The 26,706-nt window shown below is 42.3% G+C and overlaps 1 protein-coding gene and 1 pseudogene across 1 annotated transcript in view; one reads left to right on the forward strand and one right to left on the reverse strand.

The window, feature by feature from the left end:
• Window positions 1–8,856, forward strand: part of Ccdc171 (coiled-coil domain containing 171) — a 533,698-nt gene extending 524,842 nt beyond the window's left edge. Inside the window, exon 25 of the mRNA XM_023715854.1 lies at window positions 4,484–8,856. Within this exon, the coding sequence (XP_023571622.1) occupies window positions 4,484–4,717 (234 nt within the window). The 3' untranslated portion in view covers window positions 4,718–8,856. The remainder of the gene's footprint in view (window positions 1–4,483) is intronic.
• A 6,585-nt stretch (window positions 8,857–15,441) lies between these two features.
• Window positions 15,442–16,287, reverse strand: LOC101576473 (annotated as a pseudogene).
• Between the last annotated feature and the right edge of the window lie 10,419 nt (window positions 16,288–26,706).

The following is a 26,706-nucleotide window of genomic DNA, read 5'->3' on the forward strand; positions in this document are numbered from 1 at the left end:
TAAAAGTGCTTCCATAAAGATTCGCATGACACCGAGCTTTTATTCCAGGTAACTAATTTCTCTTTGAAAAATTGCCTAAACTTAGATTTACATAAGAGACTACCAGAACACCTTAACAGCTTAAAAAGTAGTTTAAATGACCATGAGCTCTACAGATTTAAAATGTAGGATCTGGTGGTGAATATTAAGTTTTAATGGTCTCTGACAAAAAGTTATTTAACTGTCTTTTACTCTCTTTGTTACATTAAAAAATTATGAACTATTTCTGGATGTTATTTAAAACAAGGAAAATAATATTTACTTGTTGTTTTTAACATTGTCTTCTCAAATCAAAATTTCACCAGAACTTTTGCTGGCTTCTTTTTATGCTAAGTGACTTAAAATCAGATTTTATCCCATTTCATGAAAAAAACTTATTTTCTAGCAGAACAGCAGATTATCCTAATAGCAAAAATGATAATTTGTTTTCATTTACACAAAACTGAGCCTGTTTATTCACTGGAGTAAATGTCTTTTGGTGATAAAAGTCTTTAAGGAAGTTTCTCTGTCTTCCTCTCTTCCTTTCCTAACTATGGGTTTTAGGTTATTTTTCATGTTTAGAATATAAGGGCAAGAGCCAGCCAAATAGCTCAGCAGATTAAAGTGTCTGCAAGCAGGCACAGGGGCCAGGGGTTCCATCTCTGGCCCTGCTGTGCTGGCCCTGCCCCCAGGGGGGGGGGCGCTGAGACAGTAATTGGGACTGAATGTGGTGGCATGTGCCTGTAATCTGAGCTCTTGGGGCTCTCAGGCAGATCACTAAGAGCCCAATTTAGTAGTGAGACCCTGAACAACTTGTAGACCCTTCCCTAAAATACAGAAAAAAAATAAAAAAGAATGTAAGGTCAGAAGATAATATGTGAAAACTAAGACTCACTTAAAATATTAAAGAAATGCTCCGCAACCATTTCAAGGTTATTTACGTATGGGGGGAAAGGACTTAGATGAAAGGGTGCTTTCACACACACAGTGGAAATAGGCATATTCAAAAGGATGAGCGAAGGCAAACAAGGGATCCCTGTGTGGAGGGCCAGTAACTGAAGAACATTACAGAGAACTGCGAAGTTAGTAGAGATCGTTCCTGAAAGATGCCTTCCCTGTTACGATACGTCACAGAAACAGAAAGGAAACTTCAAGTAGAGTACGTAGGATGGAGCAGGTCCTGCCTAACTGTGAGTCAGTGGGGCACAACTGCTTTCTGTAATCTAGAACGCTGGGAGGAAAACACCCACTGGAGGACGTCTGACTTTCCTTGTTGGATTTTGACACCTTCCCTTTTCACACCTATGTTTCTTAGACAGAACTTACAGTATAAAGAACCAGAAACATCTTAAAAACCAGAACAAAACTGAAAAGGGAAGTGGCCTTCTGACCTAGCAGCCCACTTCGGGGTACCTCCCCAGAGGATCTCGGGTCAGCACACTGAAGAAATGCCTGCTCCTCACCTGCGAGGCGGCTTTCTAGACACAAAAGCCGTGGTGTGGTATCCTTCTGTCCCTGGGTGAGTGGACTGTCACTGTGTGTCGCACTGGATGAACGGACAGAAAATGAAGAATATGAACACAGTGGCATGGTCTTCAGCCCTAAAAGACAAAGAAATTCTGTCCTTCGTCACAGTGTTAACACAGTTGGAGGAGAAGGTCATGCCGAGCATTGGACAAAGGTTTCATGTTCTCGCGACGGAGCCTAAAACAGATTAACTCATAGAGGCAGAGTGAACAAATGTGTTTGTCAGAGGCCTGGTGTGAGAGGACAGAGATGGTAATTAAAGTGTGCAAGGACTCAGCCATACGGGAAGAATCAGTGTGTGTGGTGCACTGAAGCTTGGTGGTCACCTTGTAACCCTCGGAGGATGGCCTGAGGGTGAGCTGAGTCAGCGTGGCACTAGGTGCAGAAGGCCCACCTGGCAGTTGTTTCGACAGCGTAAAAAGGACCTGGGGAGGAATGGGTGTGCTCTTGGCTCTTCTGAGAGTCTGTCACACCGGCTGTCTGGATGGAAGCTCAGCTGTTCTCGTCAGACGAGCCCGGGACCTTGCTGTTGCTGAGGATGGCTGCAGTTCTTTTGGGAAGAGCTCTGGTCGTTTCCTTGAGCATCCCTTCCTGGCTCCTGGCAGATCCTTCAGCCTGCTGGCCCAGATCCTTCACCCTCTTAGCCCAGACTCTCTAGCTCCACCACTGACCTTTCAGCCTTCCCAGTGCAGATCTTGGTTCAGACTCCCGTAAGACATGGTCCTGAGCTCTAGACCTCCACTGGGACTTGGATGTTGCTGTGGGCTGTTGGTCTTTAGTTGGACTCGAGCAGGACATTGCTGTGGAATCCAGGCCCTCAGCTGGCTTCTTTGGGTCTAGTGTGTGCACAGATCTCCCACACTCTTGCATTTGACTTTGTGGGTAAATTTATAAAATAATCTTGTGAATTACATTTCCTGTAATAATTCCTTTCCCTTGCAAACCCTGACTACAACAGTATGTTTTGTGTTAAATCTATTGTACAGTGTGGTGAATGCAGTTAGTAATAGTCTTATACATTTTAGCATCACTAATAGAATAAATCTCAAATATTCTCATCACAAAATTGTCAGATATTTGAGGTAATAAATGTTATTTACCTTGGTTAAATCATTTCACATTATATTTAAGAATTACAATGCACTTTGTATGCTCCATAAATATATACAGCTCTAACCTGACAGTATTCAAAAAATATAAAACAAACTTTTGAAACCTCACCCAATGGTATTATTTTATCGCAGTAAAAATGCTGTTGCTAAACTAAGTGTCACTAAAAAACACAGTCAGGCTGCATATCTCCTGCTCTTTCCGTTTTCCCCTCATCCCCAGGTCTGGCAGAATAAGGAGGTAGAAGATGGCATGGGAGTGTTGATTGCAGCAAGGCCGATTGGGTTATACCGCTGCCAGCTCAGATCCATGGCTGGGAAAGACAGCAGAAGCGCTATCGGGATAGCAGTACACACGCAGGGGCTCGTGTCTCCAGCCCTGGGCAGTGGAGCACCTTGTCAGGTTCTGACATGCTTGGGCCCACTATTAAAAGGCTCTGCAAGTGAAACCTCATCCATGCTGCTAAGCAGGGTCGTTGTATGATTTTAGGACGCTCTTTCCCTTCTATGGAGATGGCTAAGCTTTGTCCTTCACAGAGCTATGCAAGTGGCCATGGTCGGTGTGTTTTATAAAGTTCCAGCATAAAAAGAGATGATTTCCGTCAGCTATGCAGTGGAATATCAAGAAATCAAAAGAACAGAGATCAAAGAAAATTGCTGAACTAGGTGTTAGATGCAGACATTGATTTTCCTCCAGTTGTAGTTTTAAAAAAATCTACAAAAATGGTAACGTATACAACAGTTGAATTTCTAATACTTCCCTCCAGCAGCAATAGCTTCTTTCTTGTTTCTACATGTAGAAGCAGTTTTGTATGACATGATATAATAAAGCAGACCCTTATACTGCCTATATTTTCTTATCAAAACTCTAAGACAATCTACCAGAAAGGCGCTTTCTTAACTCTATTGTACAGAATGTGATTTTAGTGGTGATACTTGTGACTAAACTTGATATCTCAACAACATTATTTCCTGGGAACCTGGAAAATGCTAACATAAAATTGATCACTGTTATTCTGTTATGCTTAAATGTTATAGAATAATATTTATCTGCTTTACTGCTAAGACTTCACTCACATTAAGTTAGTCCTATGACTTACCAATGTTACTTAAGGCTTAAATGCACAGCTTTATGAAAATACCAATTTTGTTTCCAGGTACTCCATGTGTATGCAATATTTCAGTCTAGATACCAGCAGTGTTTTAAAATATATGATATTGTTTTGATGTTGTGTTCCCTTATTTTGATTCTTCATTTCCAAATACATGTACTTAGAACAGTCCTTATCAAAACAGGATGGTAGCATTACTCGATGTAATGGCAAAGAGCTCTCTGACTAGAATCTTAAATCTCAGTGTCATCTTCTAGAAGTCACTGGGACTGGCTTACATTTCCTTGTGTTGTATTGGTCAGTTTACTAAATCAGGCTGATAGACTTAAAAACATAACTGTCTGCAGTTCATTTTCTAAGCAGTCTAATCTTCCACACTATACAGCGCATGTTATGAGTCCACTTAAGTAAATACTGTTAGCATTGAGTTCCGTAAATTGCAGTGAATTGAAGCTGATGAAGAAACACCTGATTATACGGACGCTTTGAAACAATAATTTTATTCTAAGTTTTAATGTTTCTTCTGTTTTTCTGAAAGATTTATGGCATGGGGCAGTCACTTTGAAAATATTTATATATTATCAGATAGACTATTTAGATGGCAGTTTCTGTCCTGTCCCACCTATTGTAATAATGCTTACTAGTCTACCTCCTTCTTTTCAGTTTTGTTTGAAAATTTCAATTCAGTGTTTTTTCTTTTCCTCTTGTGTGTCACAGACAGGATCACGGGACCACTCGAATCGCCCCGTCCCTTCAAGAGCGGCGCTTCCTACTGACTCGGTCGTCGGTGTGGGGAGCTTTTTGCCACTGCAAGCTGAACTTGATACAGTGCGCACGTTCTTAGAGGGGACATTTGTACGGAGCACACCCCACTCTCTCGCGTCCTCGTCTCAGTCCTCCCCACTCGTGACGTCTGCTAATGCTAACGGGCCAGCTCAGCCTGGACTATGACTTCATGACACAGAGGCGGACAAGGACTTAGCAGTATAATTAAAATTGTTTGAAGGGGGATTTTCTTTTCAGGTGAATTTTGTTTTAGCACAGGTGGGGTGGATTTTTGAAAAATGGTACAATATCTTGATATGTATGGGTATCTCGGTCTCAAATAACAAAATAACCCACTTTTTCTCTCTAAGTTTTATTTATTATCACAGTTCCTCATTTTTATGTAACATATTTTTAAATGTTAAAGAATGACACATTTTGGGTAATTTCCCTCAGACTTAAAAAAATCAATAAGCCATTTTAGTCTCTATCTATCAAAGTTGTTTCATACTTGTCTATTTTAAGGCAGGACTGCAGTACTTTAATAGGATTGAGAGAGCTATTTGAAATGTATGCCAATGATTCCTGTCATTTCATGGCAGCCCTGCCATGGTTCACTGAGCCCCTCTTCTCTCTTGTCAGCTCGACTGAAGACAAGCATTTAGTTGCAAACTTTAAGCAGGTTGTGCAAAACAGAAATGATGTGACTGCTTCTCCTCCTGCACAATAATGTCACTCCTGGTCAATGTGAGAAGGTCACGTTGCTCCTTGTAAAGCTACATGATACCACTTGCCCATTTGAACAAGTTAAGTTAACTGCTGAATCTGGTCCCTGCAGGCGTTGAAAATTCATCCTTTTATCAAGTCTGCATCTGATAAGAAAGGAGAGCAGTCGCACTGGGGAGATTGCTGTGGTCCGTTCAGGCACTTTATAAGGACAGTTCCCACACTAGTGTAGCAGGTAATATATTTAGTATAAACGAAAAAACTTCAAGGTAATGGCTGCTCTGACCTTCAAAATAGACTCCTTTTTTGTTGTTGTTGGTAGGACCCAAGAGTGACGCCCGTCTTTGATGCTGACAGAATTTAAAACAAGGCCATTGCCCTGCATTTTCTGCCTTGTAGCACGCAAAAGTAAAATTGTATGTCAGGGTGAGATGTCGGGGAGCTGACAAGATGCCCCAGTGACATTTCAGCTAGAAAGAGCAAGTGTCTTGCAACCAAGTGGTCAAATATCAAATAATAGGTCAAGCAGGAAGGAGCTGAGTTCTAACCACAGAGAGGTTTCTGGTAACTTACTTGACAAGCTTTTGGGCGCTTTGTGGCTTGACAAAGTGATGTTCTGTTGGGTATCGCTAGACAGACTGTGCTTTATCGCCTTCAGAAGATCAGACATTGACATTGATTAAACTCTTTAACCCTTAAAGGTTAAATCCTTGCAGTTTGCATCATGGTAAGTGAAGAACAAAAGAATATTTGTAATATATATTAGTTTTTGTTTTAATCATTTCACTCCCCAGTGATACTAACTTCTGATGTAAACTGTAGATTTTGACGAAGCATTTTGTTACAAAATCTATATTTTATATTGTTTTTCACTATGGAGGTTTCCCATTATGGATACATTAAAAATAACAATATATGTTATGGAGTCTGTTTAGTTTATGGTGACATGTGGCTCAGATACATCCTACTTCTGAGAATTTTTAGTGGCCTTGAAAAGTGAAATCTGTATACTGTTTGTGTTGTTAGTCAAATGACCCAAATGGTTTATGCTGTCTGAGTTAGCATTCTAATTCGTACTGTGTAGCACGATACTGTACTTTAGACTGCTGAGCCTGTATAATTTTTGTGTGGAGCTGTTTGTGTGGAGTAAAATTCTGTTTTGAACAAAATTCTCTCAATTCTTTCCTTAGAATTCTTTTTAATATGCCTTGTATAATGTGAACAGTATGAAACTCAATTCATTCTAATACAGAGTGTACATTCATTGTTTTTATACAGATCATAGGATAATTTCTACACATTCTTCTGTCATCCTGTACAGTGATTAGACTCTCTCCACACAGAAATTAAAAAGTAGTTTTTTGGTTTATGTGTGATCATTGAGCTTCCAGTCTGGCATTATAGAATAAGTGGTACTCTACGAAACTTAATGTCTGTGTTTCTGTGTGTATGTTTGTGTTAAATCTATTTCCAGAGTCTACTAATTTAAGAGGAATAAGCACCGTTGTAAAATGTGCTTTGCATAGACTTTGGTCTGTTTGCCTTAATTTTACAGTCTGTTAATGGGATAACTACAAAAATAAGTGTAAATGTCTCCCATATATGTGAGTACCTGAGCTTCCTGATAGGCTTTACAAGTAAATTCTGAACTATAAATTCAAAAAGATGATTAAATCAAATTGAAGCATGCCACATTCATAAGCTGCTAGATGCTAAAGGCCATAGAAACTGAAGGATGAGCCTCCTGAGCAGTCATTAGCATTCACTACCAAATATAGTAATATTTATACCATCGGCTCTTGCCCCAGAAGTCAGACCCAGCAGGAGGAGAAGATTTAATGACGTGTCCTATGGAGATCTGAGAGCTCTGGGCTGCGTCTGAGCACCTCAGTGACCAATTGCTGCATATTTGAGACCCGAGATGCATTGGCAGGGACAGGTGCTCTATCGGCTTCTGTAACTCCTTAAGAATGATGTACAGACTAGACACTTCTCAGGAGAGTTACTTCAAATATTTTTGTAGGGGAAAGGAAGTTTTGCTTTACACCTTGGTGTGTAGATTTTCTTGCTAACTTCTGTGATCTAGAAAAATGCTTGTATCATGCATCACTATCAAAGGAATTCTTAAAGTTATTGTTCTGATACTTATGTCGCACTTATTTAGTGAAGATGCCAGTATTTTTAATGTAAATGTTTTGGAATGACATAATATAAATGCACAAAGATTTAGGAAATTGCAGGAATTGTTAATTCAATAACTTAATGATTTATGTTTTAAGATGCTTAAATAATAGAATGATCACGTTACCATTTTTATCAAGTATCTTGACTCTTATTAAACTTAGGAACTATTTTTTATGTCACATTTATAATATAAGGTACTCTGGGATGTTTAATTAGATCATTAACTGTTTTCATGTTACTTTACAGTTGCATCTAAATTCATCCTATAAATCTTACTGAATAATACATTGATTCTGTTTCACTCTGCATGCTTTATAGACGTGTTTTCTAATGTAGAAGTTGGAAGGTTGTTAACATTTATTCAGCAACTATTATATTCCAGCCAGTATAGCAAAACTCTGATGCTCTTACAACAGATACCTGGGAAAGGTATTTGAATCACCATTTTATAGATGAATAACTGAGAAGCTAAAATATTAAGCATTTTACTTCCTAAGATCACATATGAGCTCTAATGTGTAATCCCAAAGCCTATATTACTTTGGCAAGTCTGCCTTCCAGAAAAGAGTTAAAAGAAAAGAGTATCCTGACTAGTCAGTAATAATTTTGAAAACTTTTAGGTTGAAATCTAGATTTCCTATCCATTGACTGGACATAACAAAATACATATTCTAATGTACATGTAACTGTTGGCTGAAAGAATAGCTAGGTTTGTATCTGTCTTTGACAAGAATCAGAGTGCTCACTCCATTGTGCAGTGTCGCTGGCTTGGCCTGAGACACCACATAGATATTGTCAGAAATAGACCTCTCGGCATCTACTGATGGCCTGCCAAATACACCCGGTTGTCACTGCCACTAAAATGAAGTAATGACATAGGCTCTGTGCAGCTAATCAAAGTAAGATTTATTGAGCCACTTCTAGGAAAAATTTGTAAAATACACTTTTCTGGACCAGTGTAGTAGACTGAGGAATGACCTCAAACGATAATTGTCTTATAGGCTCTGGAGCCCGTGAGTGTCCCCCTTGTGGCCCAAGGGCGGGCATTCTCCTGGATTGCCTGTGTGGACCCAAGATGTAATAAAAGGTATCATCTTAAGAGAGGGAGACAGGGATTGACTTGAGTACAGGGAGGAGAGGGGGGATGTTGGAGGCATACTCTGGGGCTGTGCTCTGAACATGGAGAAGGGGCTGACTCTGAGGAACACAGGCAGCGCTCCAAGTTGAAGCAGACAAGGCAATGGGGCCTTCTCTCTGAGGTTCCAGAACTTTCTGAGAATAAATTTGTGTTGTTAAATCTCAAGTTTATGGTAATAGGAAACGAATACAATCAGTAAATGTTTAGTGTTTCTTGAAAACATGATTACTAATTTTAAAATATGAGTGAACAGTAAAATTGTTCCTACTTAAAAATACTGACCACTTATTTTCCTAACTTGAATTGCCAAATTTGTTTTTAGGTTTCAATTTTGTATTCTTTAACTTCCTATTTAATAAACACTAACTCTCCATACTGAGTCTCACTCTTATTGTCATTGTAAATTATTCTTCAATTAATGTTATTTCAAATGCAATTCAAATTGAAATGTCATTTCTATAGTTTTAAAAAGGTATCACATTTCCACTTCATCCTAAAAAACTACTCTGGCCAGGGAGATAGCTCGGTGGTCTAAGACCTGCCTGCCCCACAAGGATCCACGTTCGATCACCGGTACCACATGCCATACGAGTCCTGTGCTGAGCCAGCCACTGAAACCAGGCACACGCCTGTAAGCCGGCACTGGGAAGCTGAGACAGGAGGATCTCTACAGGTCCGAGCTCCTAGGGAGATCCTGCACCAAATAAATAAACACACAAATAATTTTTAGAAACCTACTTTGAATGATTGTTTTTATTGATTCATTTTTATTGCCATTTTTTATAACTTTATTTCAAAAGAATTTAACTTTGAAAGAACCAATGCTACTCATAGCTTAAAATAATTATTTGGAATTTGAAAGTCTTAAATGTGCCAGAACATTTTCTTTATGTTTTGACCACGAGTTTCCTTGGTATCCATTTTTTGTTACAAACAAAGTGAAAGAATTTTAATAGTTTACCTCAACAATGAAATCTAATTTTTTTCTTGTGTAATATTTGGATCTGCTTCTTACTTTAATGTAACTTTTTTTTTTTTTTTTTTGGTGGTACCGGGGATTGAATTCAGGCCCTTGCGCTTACCAGGCAAAGTGCTTATTCTACTGTGCTATCTCCCCAGCCCATTCTTCTTTCTTTAGTAAGAGAAAGAAGACCAATTTTAATTGAACTGTGTTCAGTATTTTCAAACCTAAAATAATGAAGATCTAAGCCTAGACTGATAGATATTTTGAGTACAGTCAAAAAGAAAATAAAAGAAAAAGATAAGCCTCTGGTTGTGTAAGAACACATCTCGTCCCCCTTGTTAAGCAATGAAGCATGTTCGTAGAGGCCTCTGAATCTTCTTATCTACAATGCTGTATATGGTTAGATTTCTAAATTTCTGTATAAATATATGTAATTGTTTATTCATATTCTTTAAATATTTTTCATTTAAATTTTTTTCTCCATATTCTGTAGGGACTTAAAGTTTAACATATCAGTACTTAATGGAAAATACCTGTTCCATGTTCTGCCTAAGATGTTTGATATTCAGACAGATAGTGAGGTTAAACCCAACTGCATATGTTATAGGGTAATAATAAGCTTCTCTTCTGGAGGGTTAACAACCTAAGTTTGCAGACCAAAGATTAGAGAAATAGAAGGGCTGCAAGGACAGTCAACATTTTGGCCCTCGCCTTTCAAGGTCAGTGAAGACTCAGGACATAAGGAGAACCTATACTGTAATATCATATAACTCAGTTGTAGCCCAAATTTTCTGATCAAGGAGATTATGGGGCCACAGATCAATGTGATCGATGATGTAGTGTGTGCCTAAAGAGAGTCACATGGAGAGAAAACATTTCTCAGGCTTTCACAGACAGCAAATTGGCCAAGCAATGGCCGTGACTCATCCACATGGCTGACACTGACAAAGGATCTACAAACTGTGGTACAGGGTCTCAGGTTAAATCCTGAGGGTACTTAACTGACTTTATCAGATACAAAAGTTACATTTCTTGTCATATAGGTCTTGCTTTATCTTGGTCTTAACCATCCAGCAGAAAAGTATGAAAACGAGATATATAAAGTAAAGCCATATTAATATGCTAAGCTGTGAAAGGCTCAAGTCAACAACTTCTGCCGATAACCCACTGCTATTGTAGACTGCTGGACTGTGTTGGATTGTTTTGCTGAATTCACGCACCTATAGTATTTAAATGCCAGTGGAATACCCGTTTCTGACAGGACTAAACAAAAAAAAGGGGATACAAAGGAAGGACCATTTTGTATCTGTATATGCGGAATAGTTAGGATAGATATACAGCTACTTTCTCTTAATTCAATGAGAAGAAAGATTTGTACTAATAGTGTTTGGACAAGATATCCTGTCTGCATCTTGTACTACGGATAACCACTAAGAAGATAACAATGTGCAATGTATTAATTATTGAAACTGTCCTATTAATCAGTTTTGAAACTGTTTCATTGCTATTTATTTCTCAATAAAAACAAAAAGCAGTGAGGCATACACATGTACGTTTACCTATTGGCTGAACTCCATTTTTTTGAACCTTGACAATTTTATTGTTAGACTCTTTCAGGCCCTGGAATCTGCTGATTGGCATAGCCACATATCAGACCTCCTCCTTTGAGTGCATACTGTGATTGCTTAATGCTTTTTTTCAGGCCCACTCCTTGTGTAATCTTGTTTTTTAGTTGTTTCCTAAACAGAGTGGCTGGGAAAGTCTCCCGAACTGTGTCTTGTATGCAAATTGCTTTCCATTGGCATCACAATGAGCAACTTTCCTCTTCATCTTTGATGCTGGATTGCTGTTGCATAGTGCAAGTTGCAAGATCTCTAGACCCGGAAGAGAAAGGAGTGTGGCCCCTTCCTCCACCTTGTCCTGAGCGCAGCTGTGGTAGGTGCTCGGCAGCTGTTGCAAAGCACTGGCCTCATGGCAGGCAGCACAGTCCCCACATGAGGCTCTGGAAGCTGCGGGGCCTCTATCATCTAAAGACAGTCTTTTTGTGATTTAATTGAGTCATGCTTCATTGTCTTTTATTACAAGTTAATGCCAGTGAAATGCTGACTGTTGACAGAGGCCTCCTAGTGCAGCAGCCCCAGAAATGGTGTGCTGCTATAGGAAACTACGTAAAATAAAGCCCCATTTAGGGATGAAGGAGCCTCAGCTGACAGGTTAAGAGCTATCAGGTATTCATAAATATTCACTAATGACAAGAGTGTAAGGTGAGCTATCTGTCTTCTATGTTTTGGGTATCAACATACAGGAAAAATCCTAAATGCGACCCACAGTGAATGGAATTACATTGGGTGCCAGTAAAAAGAACCACAAAAAATAAACATAGGATGTATAATGGACATTTTGGTCTCTTTTCTTCAAAGAATAAGCAAAATGTGATGCACTTTTTAATGCTTGCTTCTGGTCTAAAAGTAAGGCTTTCCCAGAACTGCACATGGAAAACTGGAGCATGGACACTCCCTGGGAGTTATGCAGGACCTTAGGTGTAAAGGTAACAGTTCATTCTAGTCGTCTTAATGTGACTGTTGAATTTATTGGAACTGTCTTTTTGGTTGCAGAAGTGTCACCTTTGGGCTGAGGAGAAATATTCCAAATATTCTTATGAAGCAGAGCTCATACATTTAAAAATTTATTTATTTGTTACAGTGTCTCAGTATACAGCTCAGACTCATAGTGATCTTCCTGTCTCAGCCTCCCCAGCACTGGGATTACAGGTGTGCCATAGCACGCCTGGTTTTGGTGGCTGGCACAGCATTCAGTACCAGGGATTGAACTTGGGTCCTTAATCTTGCCAGACAGCTGCTTAGACCATTGAGCTATCTCTCTGGCCCCCAAAGCTTATATTTTTATTTACAATTAAGCTGTTTTCTGATGGTGAATGGTGAGGGTGTGCTCACTGAAATGTGTGGGCTGCCGAGAGCAGCACATAGAGCGTCGCCTACACGACTGGTGCCCAGCATGCAGGGATTCTCGGAATTGCCTTGACGCACGGACTCTGCAGCCCACTTAAGAGTTGCTTGCCAATGAGTGGACCTTTCTGTTTCTTTAATCTATGCAAATGCACAGTCTGTATTCTCCCCGAGAGATTCTCTTGGGGAAGTCCAGCACAGCCTTTGCTGTGCATCAAGTTAATCAGAGTAGAAGCCCTCTTTTACTTCTTCTCTAAATAATTTTTATAGGTGACAGTTGCCCACTGGCTAGGGCTATGTACGCTGCAGCAGGTCAGAGGTCAGCACCTAGGTTAGTGGATTGATTTTTTTTTTTTTAAGTTACAGCTTTATTGAGCTATAATTCCCATAGCATACAGTTTGCCCTCTTACAGTCTATAATCCATAGTTTTTAGAATATTTGCAAGAATGTATAATGCCTGCCTCTAATTGCAGAACATTTTATTTACACCAGAATCTTTATACCCCCGGCACTCTACAATCTCGGCTCCCGGTGACCACGATCTACTTCCTACTTGTATGGATTTGCACACTGTGTGTGTGTCATGCACGTAGAATCCTGCATGCTGCCTTTTACACCCGGCCTCTTTCACTGAGCATGGTGTTTATTCAGCCGGTGACATTTATTTATATTGCACCGTCCGTCAGTGCATCATTCCCTTTTAAGTGTGCTATTATTCCATTACAGGGAGACAAGATACTTTGTTTATCCATCAGTTGATTGGCATTTGGTTTGTGTCTATTTTGGATGGACATTATGAAGAATAATTGTATCAACATTCATGTACAAGTTTTTGTGTGGGCTTACGCTTTTATTTCTGTTTGAAATATACCTAATAGAATTGGTGGATCAACTCACAAGTTTAACATCTGAGAATTCTAATTTCTCCACGTCCTTGACTGCACTTGCTATTGTCTGTTTGATGGTAGCCATTCTAGTAGGTATGTGGTGCCAGGGATTGAACCGCAGTCCCTGTGCTTTGCTTCAGTTTGCCTAAGCAGGTGCTTTAGACCACTGAGCTGTCTCGCCAGCCCATTCTAGTAGGTATGAAGTAGTTTTTCATTGTGGATTTGATTTGTATCTTACTAATAACATGGTAATGAACATGTTTACATGTGCTCATTATGAAAATGTATCTTTTTTAGAAAGATGTCTATTCAGTGCTTTTCTTTTTCATTAATGGGGCAATTTTTAAATTTTTTTATGTGGTACTGGGGGTAGAACTCGGGACCTTGCACTTGCCAGGCAGGTGCTTATGCTGCTGAGCTATATCCTTGGCCCTGTTTTATTCTTTTTCTTTTTAAAATGTATTTAGTACAGGGTCTCACTACACAGATCAGACTTGTAGTGATCCTTCCTGTTTTTCAGCCTTCCAAGAGCTGGGATTACAGGCATGCGCCACCACACTCAGTCTCGGTCCTTGTCTCAGCATGCCTCTGGGGCGGGGCCGGCATGGCAGGCCTGGGATCAAACCCCTGGCCCCTGCATCTGCGATTTAAGCAGGCACTTTAATCTGCCTATCTGGCTGGCCCCCTCTTTTTATTCTTGAGTTGTAAATATTTTTTATATTCTAGCTATGACTGTTACCATATATAAAATTTCAAAATACTTTCAATCTTTTACTCATTTAATTATACTCTTTGAAACATGAAGGTTTTTAACTTTGATGAAGTCAAGTTTCCCTGTGTCTCACTTTGCTATTTAGGTTTTCAGTGTCCTATCTTGGAAAACATTTCCTAATTCAAGGTTGTAGATATCAAGTCTTTATCGTCCCTGCATTTCATCTTTTACAAGTACAACCACAATTCATTTTGAGCTAATTTTCATATATAGTGTGAAACAGAGGTCTTTTTTTTCACACGATAAGCAGTTGTCTCAGTGCTGTTTATTAAAAACTGTTCTTTCCTCATTAAGTTTTATTGGTATCCTTTTAAAAAGTCAATTGACTATATTTGTAAGGGTTTATTTCTGGATCTCCAATTCTGTTTTATTGATTTATTTTCAATTCTGTCTACTTTTAGCGAGTATACCACTGTTTTGATTACTGCAGGTTTAAAGTAACTTTTAAAATTGAGAACTATGAGCTTTATAGTCTTTTAAAAGATGTTTTAGCTGTTATGAACAACCTGCATTTCCATGTGAGTCAGCTTGTAAGTTTCTTTAGAAGATATCCACTGAGATTTTGATACAGATGGTTTTGAATTGCTAGATCCATGGGAAAGAATTTGTAGCGGCATCGCCTCTCAGCCGTGAACTTGGGGAGCCTTGCCATTTGCTTAGATCTTTAATTTCTTTCAGTGATTTAAATTTTTTTTTCACTGTGCAAGTCTTCTACTTCACTGAATATCTTTCCTAATTGTGTGTGTGTGTGTGCATGCGTGCATGTGTTGCTTTGGGATACATCATGGTATCATCTTAAATTGAGGTAGTTGTCTCACCTGAATACCCGTTGCTTATTCTTCTTGCCAAATTGCTGTGGCTATGCCCTCTACACACTAGTGCAGGATAGGCTGGAGAGGGACATGATCTTTTTGCTCTGATCTTGGGAGAACCACAAGTTTGTGCCATTAGCCAAGAAGTCAGAAATGGGGTTCTCACCTTGTGTGAGGTGGATGTGTTTACTTTTATTCTTAGTTGTTGAAAGTTTTTGGTAAGGAAGTGTGTTCAGCAAATGCTATTCTCTGTATTTTTTAGATGATCTTATGGATTTCATCCTTTATTTTATTCATGTGGGTCCCCTTGCCAGTGTCAGAGGCCGCCTTCCCTCTCCACACAGGAGTGCTCTATGGTCTCTCCTTTGCTCAGTCAAGGCACTCTGCTTAGGTGTTGGGCCCCAGAGAAGCAGGAGGCCTTGGAGCACTGAAGATGACCATGACTCTGTCCTTTTTGGATTCAACGTACATAGCTCATCATCCCTATAACAGATACCTGCCCTGTTCTCTCCTTCCTTGCCCTCTTCTTGGAATTGGAATCCCGGAACATGTGGATCAGGTACTCCCAAAACATGTGGATCAGGTAATCCCAGAACATGTGCATCAAGTTGATGTTATTGTCTCGGTCACTGGCATCGGTGTGGCGGGGGAACAGCACAAAGGTGATGTGGCCAGTGCTGTCGCCCACAGCAGCATCAGTGTCTTTCAGCTCAAGAGGAGGTTCTGTGCAGCTGAAGAGAACCTGGGGACTGTGTGGCTGGCTCTGCGCCCTTCTTTGAACTCCTGCAAGAACACCTTCCCGATGACCACGTCGTCATCATCTTTGAACACCACGCTGAAGACGACCATGACTCTGTCCTTTTTGGATTCAACATACGTAGCTCATCATCCCTATAAGGGATACCTGCCCTGTTCTCTCCTTTCTTGCCCTCTTCTTGGAATTGGAAGTACTTCTCAAAGACAGAGGCAAAACAGTTTCGCTTCAGCATGCCAGCCTGGTGCACGATGGAATCCTCGGGTGCAGGCAGATTTTCAAGGTCATATAGCAAAGAGACATTGTGTCCTGATTCTGGATTTACCAAAAACTTGGTAACCCTCTTTAATAACTCATCAGCACCGTGTGCCTGCAGTTCCCTGTAGAATTTCAGAGAAATACTGACCATCGCTTTTGTTTTCTGTTAGGATGTGAAATACGACAGCGAACCCCATCTGAATCTGCAAAGGTCACTTCTACTGCTGCTTCTGGTTTGTGTCCAGCAGCTGCATTCTCGAACTTGAGTGTGAGCGACTCCTCAATGACACGCATATGCGGTAAAAACACCCGCCTTCCTCAAGGCACTGAACCGTGCATGCCCAGATGCCGCGCAAGAAGAAATGAAAACAATCGTGAGAAGGCATTTTCATCCCGCTAACTCCTGGGACTGGGGGAAGAAGTGCTGGCGGCCGAAGGCTGGACTGCTTGCTGCTGGACCATCACAGCCCTTCATGTCGCACCTCTCCAGGTTCTAAGGGATTCTCCATTTGGGTTCCATTTTGTACACATTTGGAAAATAATCTGCAGAAATAAGCTGTGCTTGCAAGGACTTCATAGCTCCCAAGAATTAAAAAATTCTACTTGATCAACTTAATTCCTTTCCTTTTGCAGTCTCTCCCGCATACCTCTTCCCTCACACCCTCTCTTCCAAGCTGTTGCACTTTGCAGTGTGTTACTGGTATGAGCTGCGGGAGAAAGCAATCTTAACTTGTTTTCTCCTAAGTATTTGAGTTCAGAACTCCTGGATCTGAAGAAATACAGTTGGAGTCATTGATAAAGAAAATCTTTCTATCTTAAAAAAAATAAAGTACTTTATAGATACAAACAACTGCACCTTACTAAGGAGAGTTTTAGATGTATTACACAATCAGTTGATACTTTCTGCAAATGTTCCATTTCAAACTAGGAGTTTAGGTTTACCTTTGTAGATCCCCAAGGCTTATTTAAATGGTTTTCCAAAAGTAGTTATAGTCAGATCCCAAAGTGAATTCAAGCAACAACTGAACATCTATAATCACATGCCATTTTCAAGTCTTTGAAAGTTCCAGAACAGGTTCTTTGGCTATTCTCAAATCGGAGTTCCTAAACCTCTAGTTGCAGCAGTCTCCCCAGCACGAGCTTGAGAGGCCTGCCCCTCTGGGCGCCAGGGTTCGGAATGTGCTCCCCACACAGCCGCGTGCATGCGAGCCTGAGCTGCTCTCGGGTGCTTTCCAGCCACATCCCTCTCAGCAGAACCGGCTCTACCAGCATCCCTCATGGGCTAAAGCCATTCCCACATCCCCCTGTTCTCAGTCTTCCCAAACTACAGGAGGCTCTTTCTGCTTGTTCAAAGCGTACCCTCCTATCTGCATCCATTCTGTTATAGGGGAAGCTCTTGGTGTTCGTGGGTGTTGCTCATATAGTTACTGTTTTTTGAAAAACAACTAGTTCACAGTGTCTGCTAATACAATAAGTGGTGTCTTTGAAAATGCCTGTGTTGTATGTGATGACTTTTAGAGACAGGCTTTTCATTTTTATTTTTAGTTTGTTTTTTTTTTGTTTGTTTGTTTGTTTGTTTTTTGTATTTTAGGGAAGGGTCTACAGGGTGTTCAGGGTCTCACTACTAGATTGGAATCTAGTGATCTACCTGTTTACAGCCTCCTAAGAGCTGGGATTACAGGCATGTGCCACCACGCCCAGTCTCAATTGCCGTCTCAGTGTGCCCCAGGTACAGGGCTGGCATGGCAGGCCTGGGGATCGAACCCCCAGCCCCTGCTCCTGATTGCAGGCACTTTAATCCACTGAGCTATTTGGCTGGCCCTAGACAGGCTTTTTAAAGGGGGCAGCAGCATTAGATGAGGCCATGAGGGTGGCCCCTTAGGATGGGTTTAGTAGCTTTTCCAGAGAATGAGAAACAGATTGCTCTCTGCTGTCGTTGGGCTCCGGAGTGCTGAACTCCCCCAAAGACCCACGTGTCAAGGGTTTGCCCCCTTGCTGTGCCTTGGGCAAGTAAGAGAAATTTTAAGAGATGGGCACGTCTTAGAGCCCTTGGGGAGCGCCCTTGAGAGCGCTGGGACCTATGTCCCTTCTTTCTCTTTCACTTCTGGGCCACAGGTTGAGCCATTTGCTTTCCCACCCACAGTAGCCAGGCCACACAACAGTAACACAGGCCCAGAAACAACCCGGCCAACCAGCTGTGGATCCAAGTGAGCCGGAATAAACCTCCCAAAACTGGCGTCAAGCTATTTTTATAAATTTATACAAAACTTATACAAATTATATACAAATTTATATACAAATTTATATAAATTTATAGAAATTAATATACAAATTTAGATAAATTTATACAAAGCCTTGGATGGCATTTGTTATAGTATCACAAGGCTGACTAACATACTCTCTCTCTACCTTGTAAAGACGGAGTGAGAAAGTGTTTGCCTGCGAACCAGCGGAGCCTTGGTTCTGGATGACTCAGCAATCAGAATTGCGCGACATGAACGTTTGTTCCCTGTGCGACCCAATCGCGGCATTTTGCTGTTGCTCATGGTGACTGGCACAGCAGCCTCACTTCCGGCGCAGGCGCCTAATTGCTGTTAAATGTTCTAACGATAGGAAGGCGATGGTGACCAAGTGAAAAGAGCTGCCTGCAGTAAACAAGAGCATTCTGAAGTTGTAACCTAAGCCGCGTCAGGTGCTCTTCCTGGATAGACTCCGAGTTCATTTTAAAGTAGGCCATAAAAACTGGGCGATTCTTGACTTCAGAAACAGCGTCTTGCCTTTTCTTCTCCTGGGCCCCCTCCCTGCCCACCCCACCTTCCTGGCGCTGTCTGTCTCTTTTCCATACACTCTCAGCATGACTTCCTAAAGGTACAGATTAAATGGCTGGGGTTATTTGAAAAACTGTCTGAAGTTCTCCTCCTAGCCAGGAGGAATTGTACTATAAAGTAGAATAATTTGAAAGGGAGGAGTTTGTCTTTTTCATGAACAATAAAAAGCTTTCAATTCTTTTAATAACTGAAAAGCCTTATACTTTTGTTAGAGTCTCTAAGAACTTCTGATAAAGTTCATATTGTAGTTGCAGTTTATTCCACTGGGAGAATGCGGGCTTCTTTGAGAATATTCTGGCTCAAACACCTTCCTCGCCTGTGGATCATGATGCTGATGCGTGATAAAATGTATTAAATTCATAATGGAATATCAAGCAAGAAGTCATGGCACCAGCATAGCCTTCAGGAACTTCTGAGGATTTCTGTTCATCAGCAGTAATTGAGCTTGTTTACTGTTTATGGACCAGGGAAGGGATATAAGAATTTAGAACCACTACAATCTGAGGTACAGGATCTCAGGATAAATCCTGAGGGGATTTCACTGACCTTCTCAGACCCAAAAGCTACAACTCTTGTTGCATAGGTCTTGCTTTACCTTGGTCTTAATCATCCAGCAGAAAAGTATAAAAATGAAATATAAGAAGTAAAGCTGTTATGCTGAGCTGTAGGGGACTCAGGTCAACAATTTCTGACATTGCCAGTGAAGCAGAAGACCCAATACTATTATGGACTACTGGACTCTTTTAGAATATTTTGCTGAGTTTACACACCTATAATATTCAAATGATGGAACTTAACAAAAAAAAGGGGATACAGATGAATGTCCATTTTGTATCTGTGTATTCAAAGTGGTTAGGATAGATATATAGTTACATTCTCTTAATGAATAGAGGGATTTGTTCTAATGGTATTTGTAAATAGGATATCATGTCTGCATCTTGTATAGCAATTAACCACTAGGAAGAATGTATGCAATGTGTTAATTATTGAAACTGTCCTACCAATTTGATTTGAAACTGTCTCATTGCTATTTGTTTCTCAATAAAATTATAGGAAAAAAAAAAGAATTTAGAACCAAATTCATTCACCAGTTGTGTAACATCAGGAAAGTTGTTAACCTCACGAACCTCAACTTTACTTCAGTAAAGGGGGACATAAAGACACCTTCTTCGCTGAGCTCTTGTGAGTGTTGTGTGGGTGGGTATTTAGCACGTAGCTAAACCATGCAGCCTGCGCTCGTTGGGTTACTTGGTCAGGAGGCCCCGAATCCCACTCAGAAGTCACTGAAAGGAAAGAGGGGCAGTGAATGGCCTCTCTGGTCATGACTCCAGCCTAGCTCCTAACAGAGCAAAGAGTCTCTTGTACCATGGCCACCTCCGCTCCTCAGGCCGCCTGTGCCTTTGTCACTGTTGTTTTCTGTGCTACTGCTTCCTTTCCTTCTGTGGCCTCTAGTCCCGTCTGGCCTAGGGATGGCCACCCTCGCTTTAACTTGCACCGTTTTCCAGTTTAAGAACCTGAAAGAGCCTACTTTAAAGACACTTAACTCACTATGGTCAGTTCCCTGGGCTACTCTGCATCTGGAGGGAAGGGGGCTCTGGGCAGTGACCTACCTGCGCAGCAGACACGAAAGGAAAACACTGAGGGGGACATGTGGGCTCTACAGCAACATGGTAGCGTGTGAAGTGGAGCTCCTGATCCAACTTGCAGGAGTCCTTCCTCAGGAAATAACTAGAGATCTAAGCTACACTATCTCTGTATGATGTAGATCATGGAGTTATGTGTAAAAGCAAAATAAAGGGGTTGTCCAATTTCACATTCATGGCTGTAGTTTGTATCTCTAAACTTCTGTAAAAACTCGCGTGCTGAAGACTTGGTTCTCAGCCTGTGGTGCTATTCAGAGGTGGCGGAACTTCAGGAACAGCGCTGGTGGGAGGAAGCTAGCCATGAGGGACGTGCTCTTGAAGGAGAGTAGGGCCCGAGTCCTTCCTCACTCTCTCTCCCCTGAGATGAATAGGCTTTCTCTGTCATTTTTCCAGTCATGATACTGTGCTCCCACAGGAGCAAACAACAGGGCCACACAACCATGGGCTGAAGTCTTTGAACCGTTCTTCTTTGCAAGTACTGTACATATTTCAGGTGAGTTGTCACAGTGATGGACAGCTGACATATTCATACAGTGGACCATTAAGCAATTTTAAGAATTATGGTTTTGTAGACTTTTGAAATTGCAATGCTCTCATGGTTTGATAGTTGGTGAAAAAGACAGGCTAGATCTGCTCTGTTTATGAACTTCCTACTCAGAGTTCCACAGATAGATACTAAGCAGTGGTGGGGACACACGTGTGCCTCAGTCAGCTGTTTGCATCACTGAAAGCTCCACAAGGTGCACCATCACTGACCTAAGCTATACACAGAACAGAAAGTCTATCTCACTCAACCAAAAAAAATTGTTGTGCTAAGTTTTAAGTCATGATGGACTTTAAAACAAAGGATTTATGTTTCAGAACCAAGCGAATTTACAAGTAGTAGTACAAATAAACAGATTTTGATTTGTATATTTTATACAATGGAAATACCATATTGGTACATATTTTGGTGAAAACACGCCAAACTTTTACTAGAAGTAGAATTATGATAATTTGTCAATTTTTAGGTATCTCTGGGTCTTCTCCATGAGCCCGTTTGCTCTTGTGTTCAGGACAAAATAAACTCCATAAAGCTAGCAGGAGAGCCCTGCTTTGCGGATGGCAAGAGCAGCACGAGAGGGAGGCTCCCTAATGATGGGACTAATGCTCCTGTTGAAGTAACGAACTACCCTGAGTGAAGAGGCTGCTGCTGTTCGACAGATCGCACGAGCGCCTCTTCCTCCTGAGGCACGAGAGATGCACCCTCGGATGTGAACACCTTAGCCACGTGGCCGGGTGACCTCCTCCCATCGTTACCCTTCATTTAGCCTGCACTCAGCAGCGATACCACTGCTGACTGAGCTCATCCCTGCTTTGGGCTCTGCGCTGTTGCCTGTCCTGGTAACCAGGCTCTGTGCAAAACACCTTGTTCAGATTTCTCCATAATTGCCTTCATAATTTATTCATAACAATGCTGTTACCTCATTTTACAGGTAAGGACATTGTTATGAGGGCTTAGAACGGTCAAGTGACTTGCCTGAAGCAGCAGCAGGGTGGGTGGTTCTTCTGAGCCCCCAACCTTTGATTTAGAAATTTCGCAAGAAGCAAGTCATACTGTAAAATGTAACTGACCATCCAAAGTTGTGCTTGTACCAAAGACAGAGAAGGAAAGCATATGTCCTCTACCCTTTGGTAGGCCTGCCCAGTGCTTTGGAGGAACTTGGTGGTGTTTACCAAAAATGGTCAGACGACCTGAGTTTCATGTGCAACCTCTGACTGTGTCAGGTCGACTGGTTAGTCAGTGCGGAACTCCGGGTCATTCTTTTTCTCCCCGTTATTGGCTACTTGCAAATTCTGTACTTGGTTGAAAGACACAGCAGAAGTGATGAACAAGAAGGGGATAACTTACTAAAGGAACGAAAACAACTTTAAGAAACTGCTGATGTTTAGGAAATGAAAGGGGCTGATAATAGCAATTAATGATTGTGAAATCTGTGTGTCTTTGCTGTGAGTCTTAAAACCAGTTCCAACACAGAGAAGATTAAAATACATATTGATCTGCTGATGGGCAAAAGGTAAAGTTTAAAAGCAAAGAATTGACCAATATGTATTACGTTAATTAAACCCTTCTTGGGATGTGCAGACACATGCTGATAACTGGTAACTGTGAGTTCCTACATTGATTCTGCATTGAGTGTACTTCAAAGCTGTGGGACCTTGTGTGCCTGCGATCACCTTCAGAGAGGCTCTTGCTGCAGAGGGATGTCGTAAGACACTTGACGCCCTCATCCCAACTGATCCCCCTACTTACTTGACTAATGCAGTGGATGTGGAAGCAACAGGCTTTGAAGTGCAAAGCCTCCCTTCAGTTACGCGCTCATTAAAAACCACCGTGCTCTCAGAGAATCCAAGTATCTAATGGGAGGGATTTTATATTAAAAGCAACAAAATCCCAGATTGCTTGAGATCCTTAGCTTCTCACTTGTTTGCACTGCAGCTGCTGGAGAGCCCTGAACTCTAGACAAAGCACTCTACCAAAGAACCCTGATTTTGAAGAACCTTCCTACTGACTTGCTCTCAGCTGAATATTTTTATTCTTCTGGTTTTTTTTTTTCTTCTCTGTCTCTCTTTTTTTCACATGTGACTGATTAACAAAATGAGCTCTGGGAAGATCCTATGGGATTGAGAAGCACAGTAATGGAGAAATACTGTGAGAATGTGGAGTGTGGTACTTCGGATCAGTGGGAAAGGGCGAACGACTTACTACATGACATTGCAACTATCGATCCTGGTAAGAAGGATTAGACGTGGAGATTCGTGCCTGGTGCGGGGAAAACCTACATTGCTCATGCTGAAATGCCTCCAGTAAGCGAATGATGTAACTGCTTAAAAATAAAATCCCTGAATGTTCTAGAAATATACATAGGCAATTTGTTTTTTAATATTGTAATAGATAAGGTCTTTGTGAGCAAGATTCCAAACCTAAAATCTATACAGAAAATTATGCTAATTTTGACTACATGCAAATTTTAAACTTTTATAGAAAACAACATACACAGGCAGCTTAAAAAGATAGGAAGTAGTGAAAAATTAATGCAGCAGGAAATGAGCTAATTTCTTGAAGAGTTAAAGAACTTCCCATGAAGAGGTAAATATTCTAATAAAACAATGGGCAAAGACATACAGCTTTGTTTCTGAGGCAAACCTCAGAAGTACATGTTCTTTAATAATGACTTGCTAACTAAATTTTTATAACAGCTGTTGAAAAAAATGGAAACATATGTTCCTATGTACAAAAAGCCGTTTTGAGGCAAAACCCAGCAGTTTGCACAACAAATGTTCACTATCCCATTTTTCCTCAGGAATATGTGCTACTATGGAAGGACCTGCAAGTAACTATTATTAGTACTTAGCTCTGGGGATTAGGATGGAAGTCGGAAAGTATAATTTTATTTTATTTATTTTTTGTGTGAATTTCGGTATCATTTCTATTATTTTATTTTGGTTTTAGTTTTTTATGTATTTTTAGTACAGGGACTACCGGATTGCACTACACAGATCAGACTCGTAATGATCCTCCTGTTTTCAGCCTCCCAAGTTCTGGGATTACAGGGGCGCACCACCACGCCCAGTATCAGTCACCACCTCAGTGTGCCCTGGTGGGGGGGCCAGCACTGCATGCTGCGGCTTGAACCCCACTCCCTGCACCTGTCTAAGCAGGTGCTTTAGTCCAAGTTTTAATTAACATTTTTATATTCTCTTTAAAAATTTTTTTAAGTATAATTTTTAAAGCAGGGCATGCTGGTGTAAGGATTCTAGAGGTTGAGGCAGGAAGAGGGCTGCAGGTTCAAGGCCGACCTGGGCTACACAGTGAGGTCAAGTCCAGCCTGAACTGCATAGTGACATCCTGTCTCAAAAAGAACAAATGAAAGTAGGCCTGTAAGGTTCAGTTCTAATTTTATAATTATTTAAGTCTTAGTTAATTAAATAAATTGGAGTGAAGATCCAAATCGAGCAATGACAATGGCACTGTTGTGTACTGGTGCAGGGCCAAGCATTTTGTTCCAGATCTCACGTTCTTCGGGTCTGTGGTGGTTTGTCTTGGCCGTCAACAGAAGTGGTCTGCCGGATTAGCAGGCCGGCTCCCCGGTGTGTCTGGGTGCGTCGGGGGTGACCCGGGAGGCTGCACCTGCTCCGCGGCCCTTCCGCCCCGCTCCCGTCCCCCGCGCTCTGCTTCCTGTGGCCACGCAGCGAGCAACCCTGCTGCCCTCGCCCTTGTGCCTGGCGCTTCAGGCCGGACCGCGGGCCGAGAGCTGCAGAAGGCCTCCCGCGTGCTTGCGCGTGGCCAGCGTTTCACCGGGCACTGGAAGGCTGACCGTCACACCGTCTGGCTCGTTCAAGAAACAGGCTGAGACGGGCAGAGAGGCAAGAAAACCGCTAAGGAGGGGTGCCCATGAAGGGCAAGGAGGAAGAGGGTTGGGGAAGAGAAGCTTCATGCTGCAGCGCGGACCAGCGCGCTGACCGACGCCCATGAAAACAAAGAAAGATGGAGTGCGCTTGAGACAAAGCCAATCCAGTGTGGAACTCCGGAACAGAGGATCTAAAAAAGGGCTCTGCTGGGGGCAGAAATGATCAGCCCTGCCCGAAGCTTCCTCCTGCCTCACACGTACGTGTGTCCGTCACTCACTTCTGGAAGTGCCCCATGTGTACGCGCAGCCGCCCCTCGCCTGTGGAAGCGCCCCACATGTGCATGCAGCCGCTGCACACTTGCAGAAGTCCCCACCCCTGAGCTGACCTGCACGTCTACCAGGCTCCGCTCTTTGCTCTTCTTCCTGTGGCTAGAAGTGAGATGCGAAGGCCACAGTACCAGTGTGTGGTGTCACGGGCCCCAGATGCCTGCACACCCACCTTGCTTTTGCCCTCTGGGCCGGATTCAGTCCTGCTATACAGCTTCCATGTCAGTACCGGACCTCCTGACGCTATGACTCGGTGAGTCCCACAGAATGGGGAGGGGGCAGGAGGATCTTCCGGACATGGTCTTACACCCTGCGCAAGCCCTGGGAGCACCTGAGCGAGCGTGGTCTGTCAGGGCAGCCCACGCTGGGTGGAAACGGCTAGACCCCCCACCCCTGCACCGACAGTCAGTGCTGGGCATCAGGACCGGGGTTCAGGACTGGGCAGAGGGCACAGCTTCAGCGCTGGGCGCTGCGCAGCGCTGCTGCAGTTAGCGGCCATCAGCCAACGGTCCTCAAGTCAAGTAACGAATTCTGTCCTCAAGGGCCATGCAATCATTGATTGTCCATGGCCGCCATGCCATCATCCATTGATTTATTCATTCACTTATCAAATATTTATTGAAAGCCAACAATTTAAGAGGCACATGGAAATAAGGCAGTGACCAGACAGCAAAGGACCGAGTCCTCTGGGAGGTTGCTTTCTGGTGAAGAGGCAGACATGAGGCTGACATGGAAAAAGAGGAAACAGAGGGTGCAGCGGGATTCCGACAAGTGCATGGGGAAGGTTTTCAGAGGAAATCCCCTTTCATCTGGGATGAGAAGCGTTGGGAGGAACCCATGGTATGGAGGCGACTGAAACTGCATGAGTGTGTGTGTGGTGTGTGTGTGTGTGTGTCCATCCTCAGAGCTGGTTCAAGCCTTGTATGTCAGGCAGTGGATGCTGTTTGGATTTGGCTGTAAGAGAGCTGGGTCACAAAGACGGCTTTCGGCTTGGCCAGGAAAGCCAGTGTGAGATGACCATGGCTGCATGGACCCGTGGCACTCAAGTGTATTTGTAAATGAGTGCACCAAGAAAGAGGGCTTGGGCCTGGACAGCGGGGCCAGTGAGACAAAACTGAGCTGCTGCAGGTCCTGGAGCTCAAGCTGCACTGGGTCGCTGGCCAGGGCAGCCTCTTGGCTGTCTGTGGCTCTCTACCCATGAGTCTTCTTCAGGGCAAATGATGTGAGGGTTGGTACGTTGGTGGGAGAAGACCAATTTGGCAACAAATACTATAAGGTGAATGACCAGATTTTTGGCCACCACCCATGGGTTCTGCACACTGCTGTAATGCATGGCAAGATCACTTTCTGGGAGGCGGAGGGAGGCGTGTGCCTCCAGATCAACATCACTGGCTTCCAGTATGACTGGTGACCCCACCACGACAAAACCTCCAACCAATTGTAACTTCATTTGGAGAAACCATAAATTCAGTGTGAGTGCTGCTTCACAAGAGTACGTGCCTTATCCCCCCGCTGGAAAGACGA

The sequence above is a fragment of the Octodon degus genome, unplaced genomic scaffold (assembly GCF_000260255.1).
Source record: "Octodon degus isolate 3935 unplaced genomic scaffold, OctDeg1.0 scaffold00044, whole genome shotgun sequence".
Taxonomy (NCBI): domain Eukaryota; kingdom Metazoa; phylum Chordata; class Mammalia; order Rodentia; family Octodontidae; genus Octodon; species Octodon degus.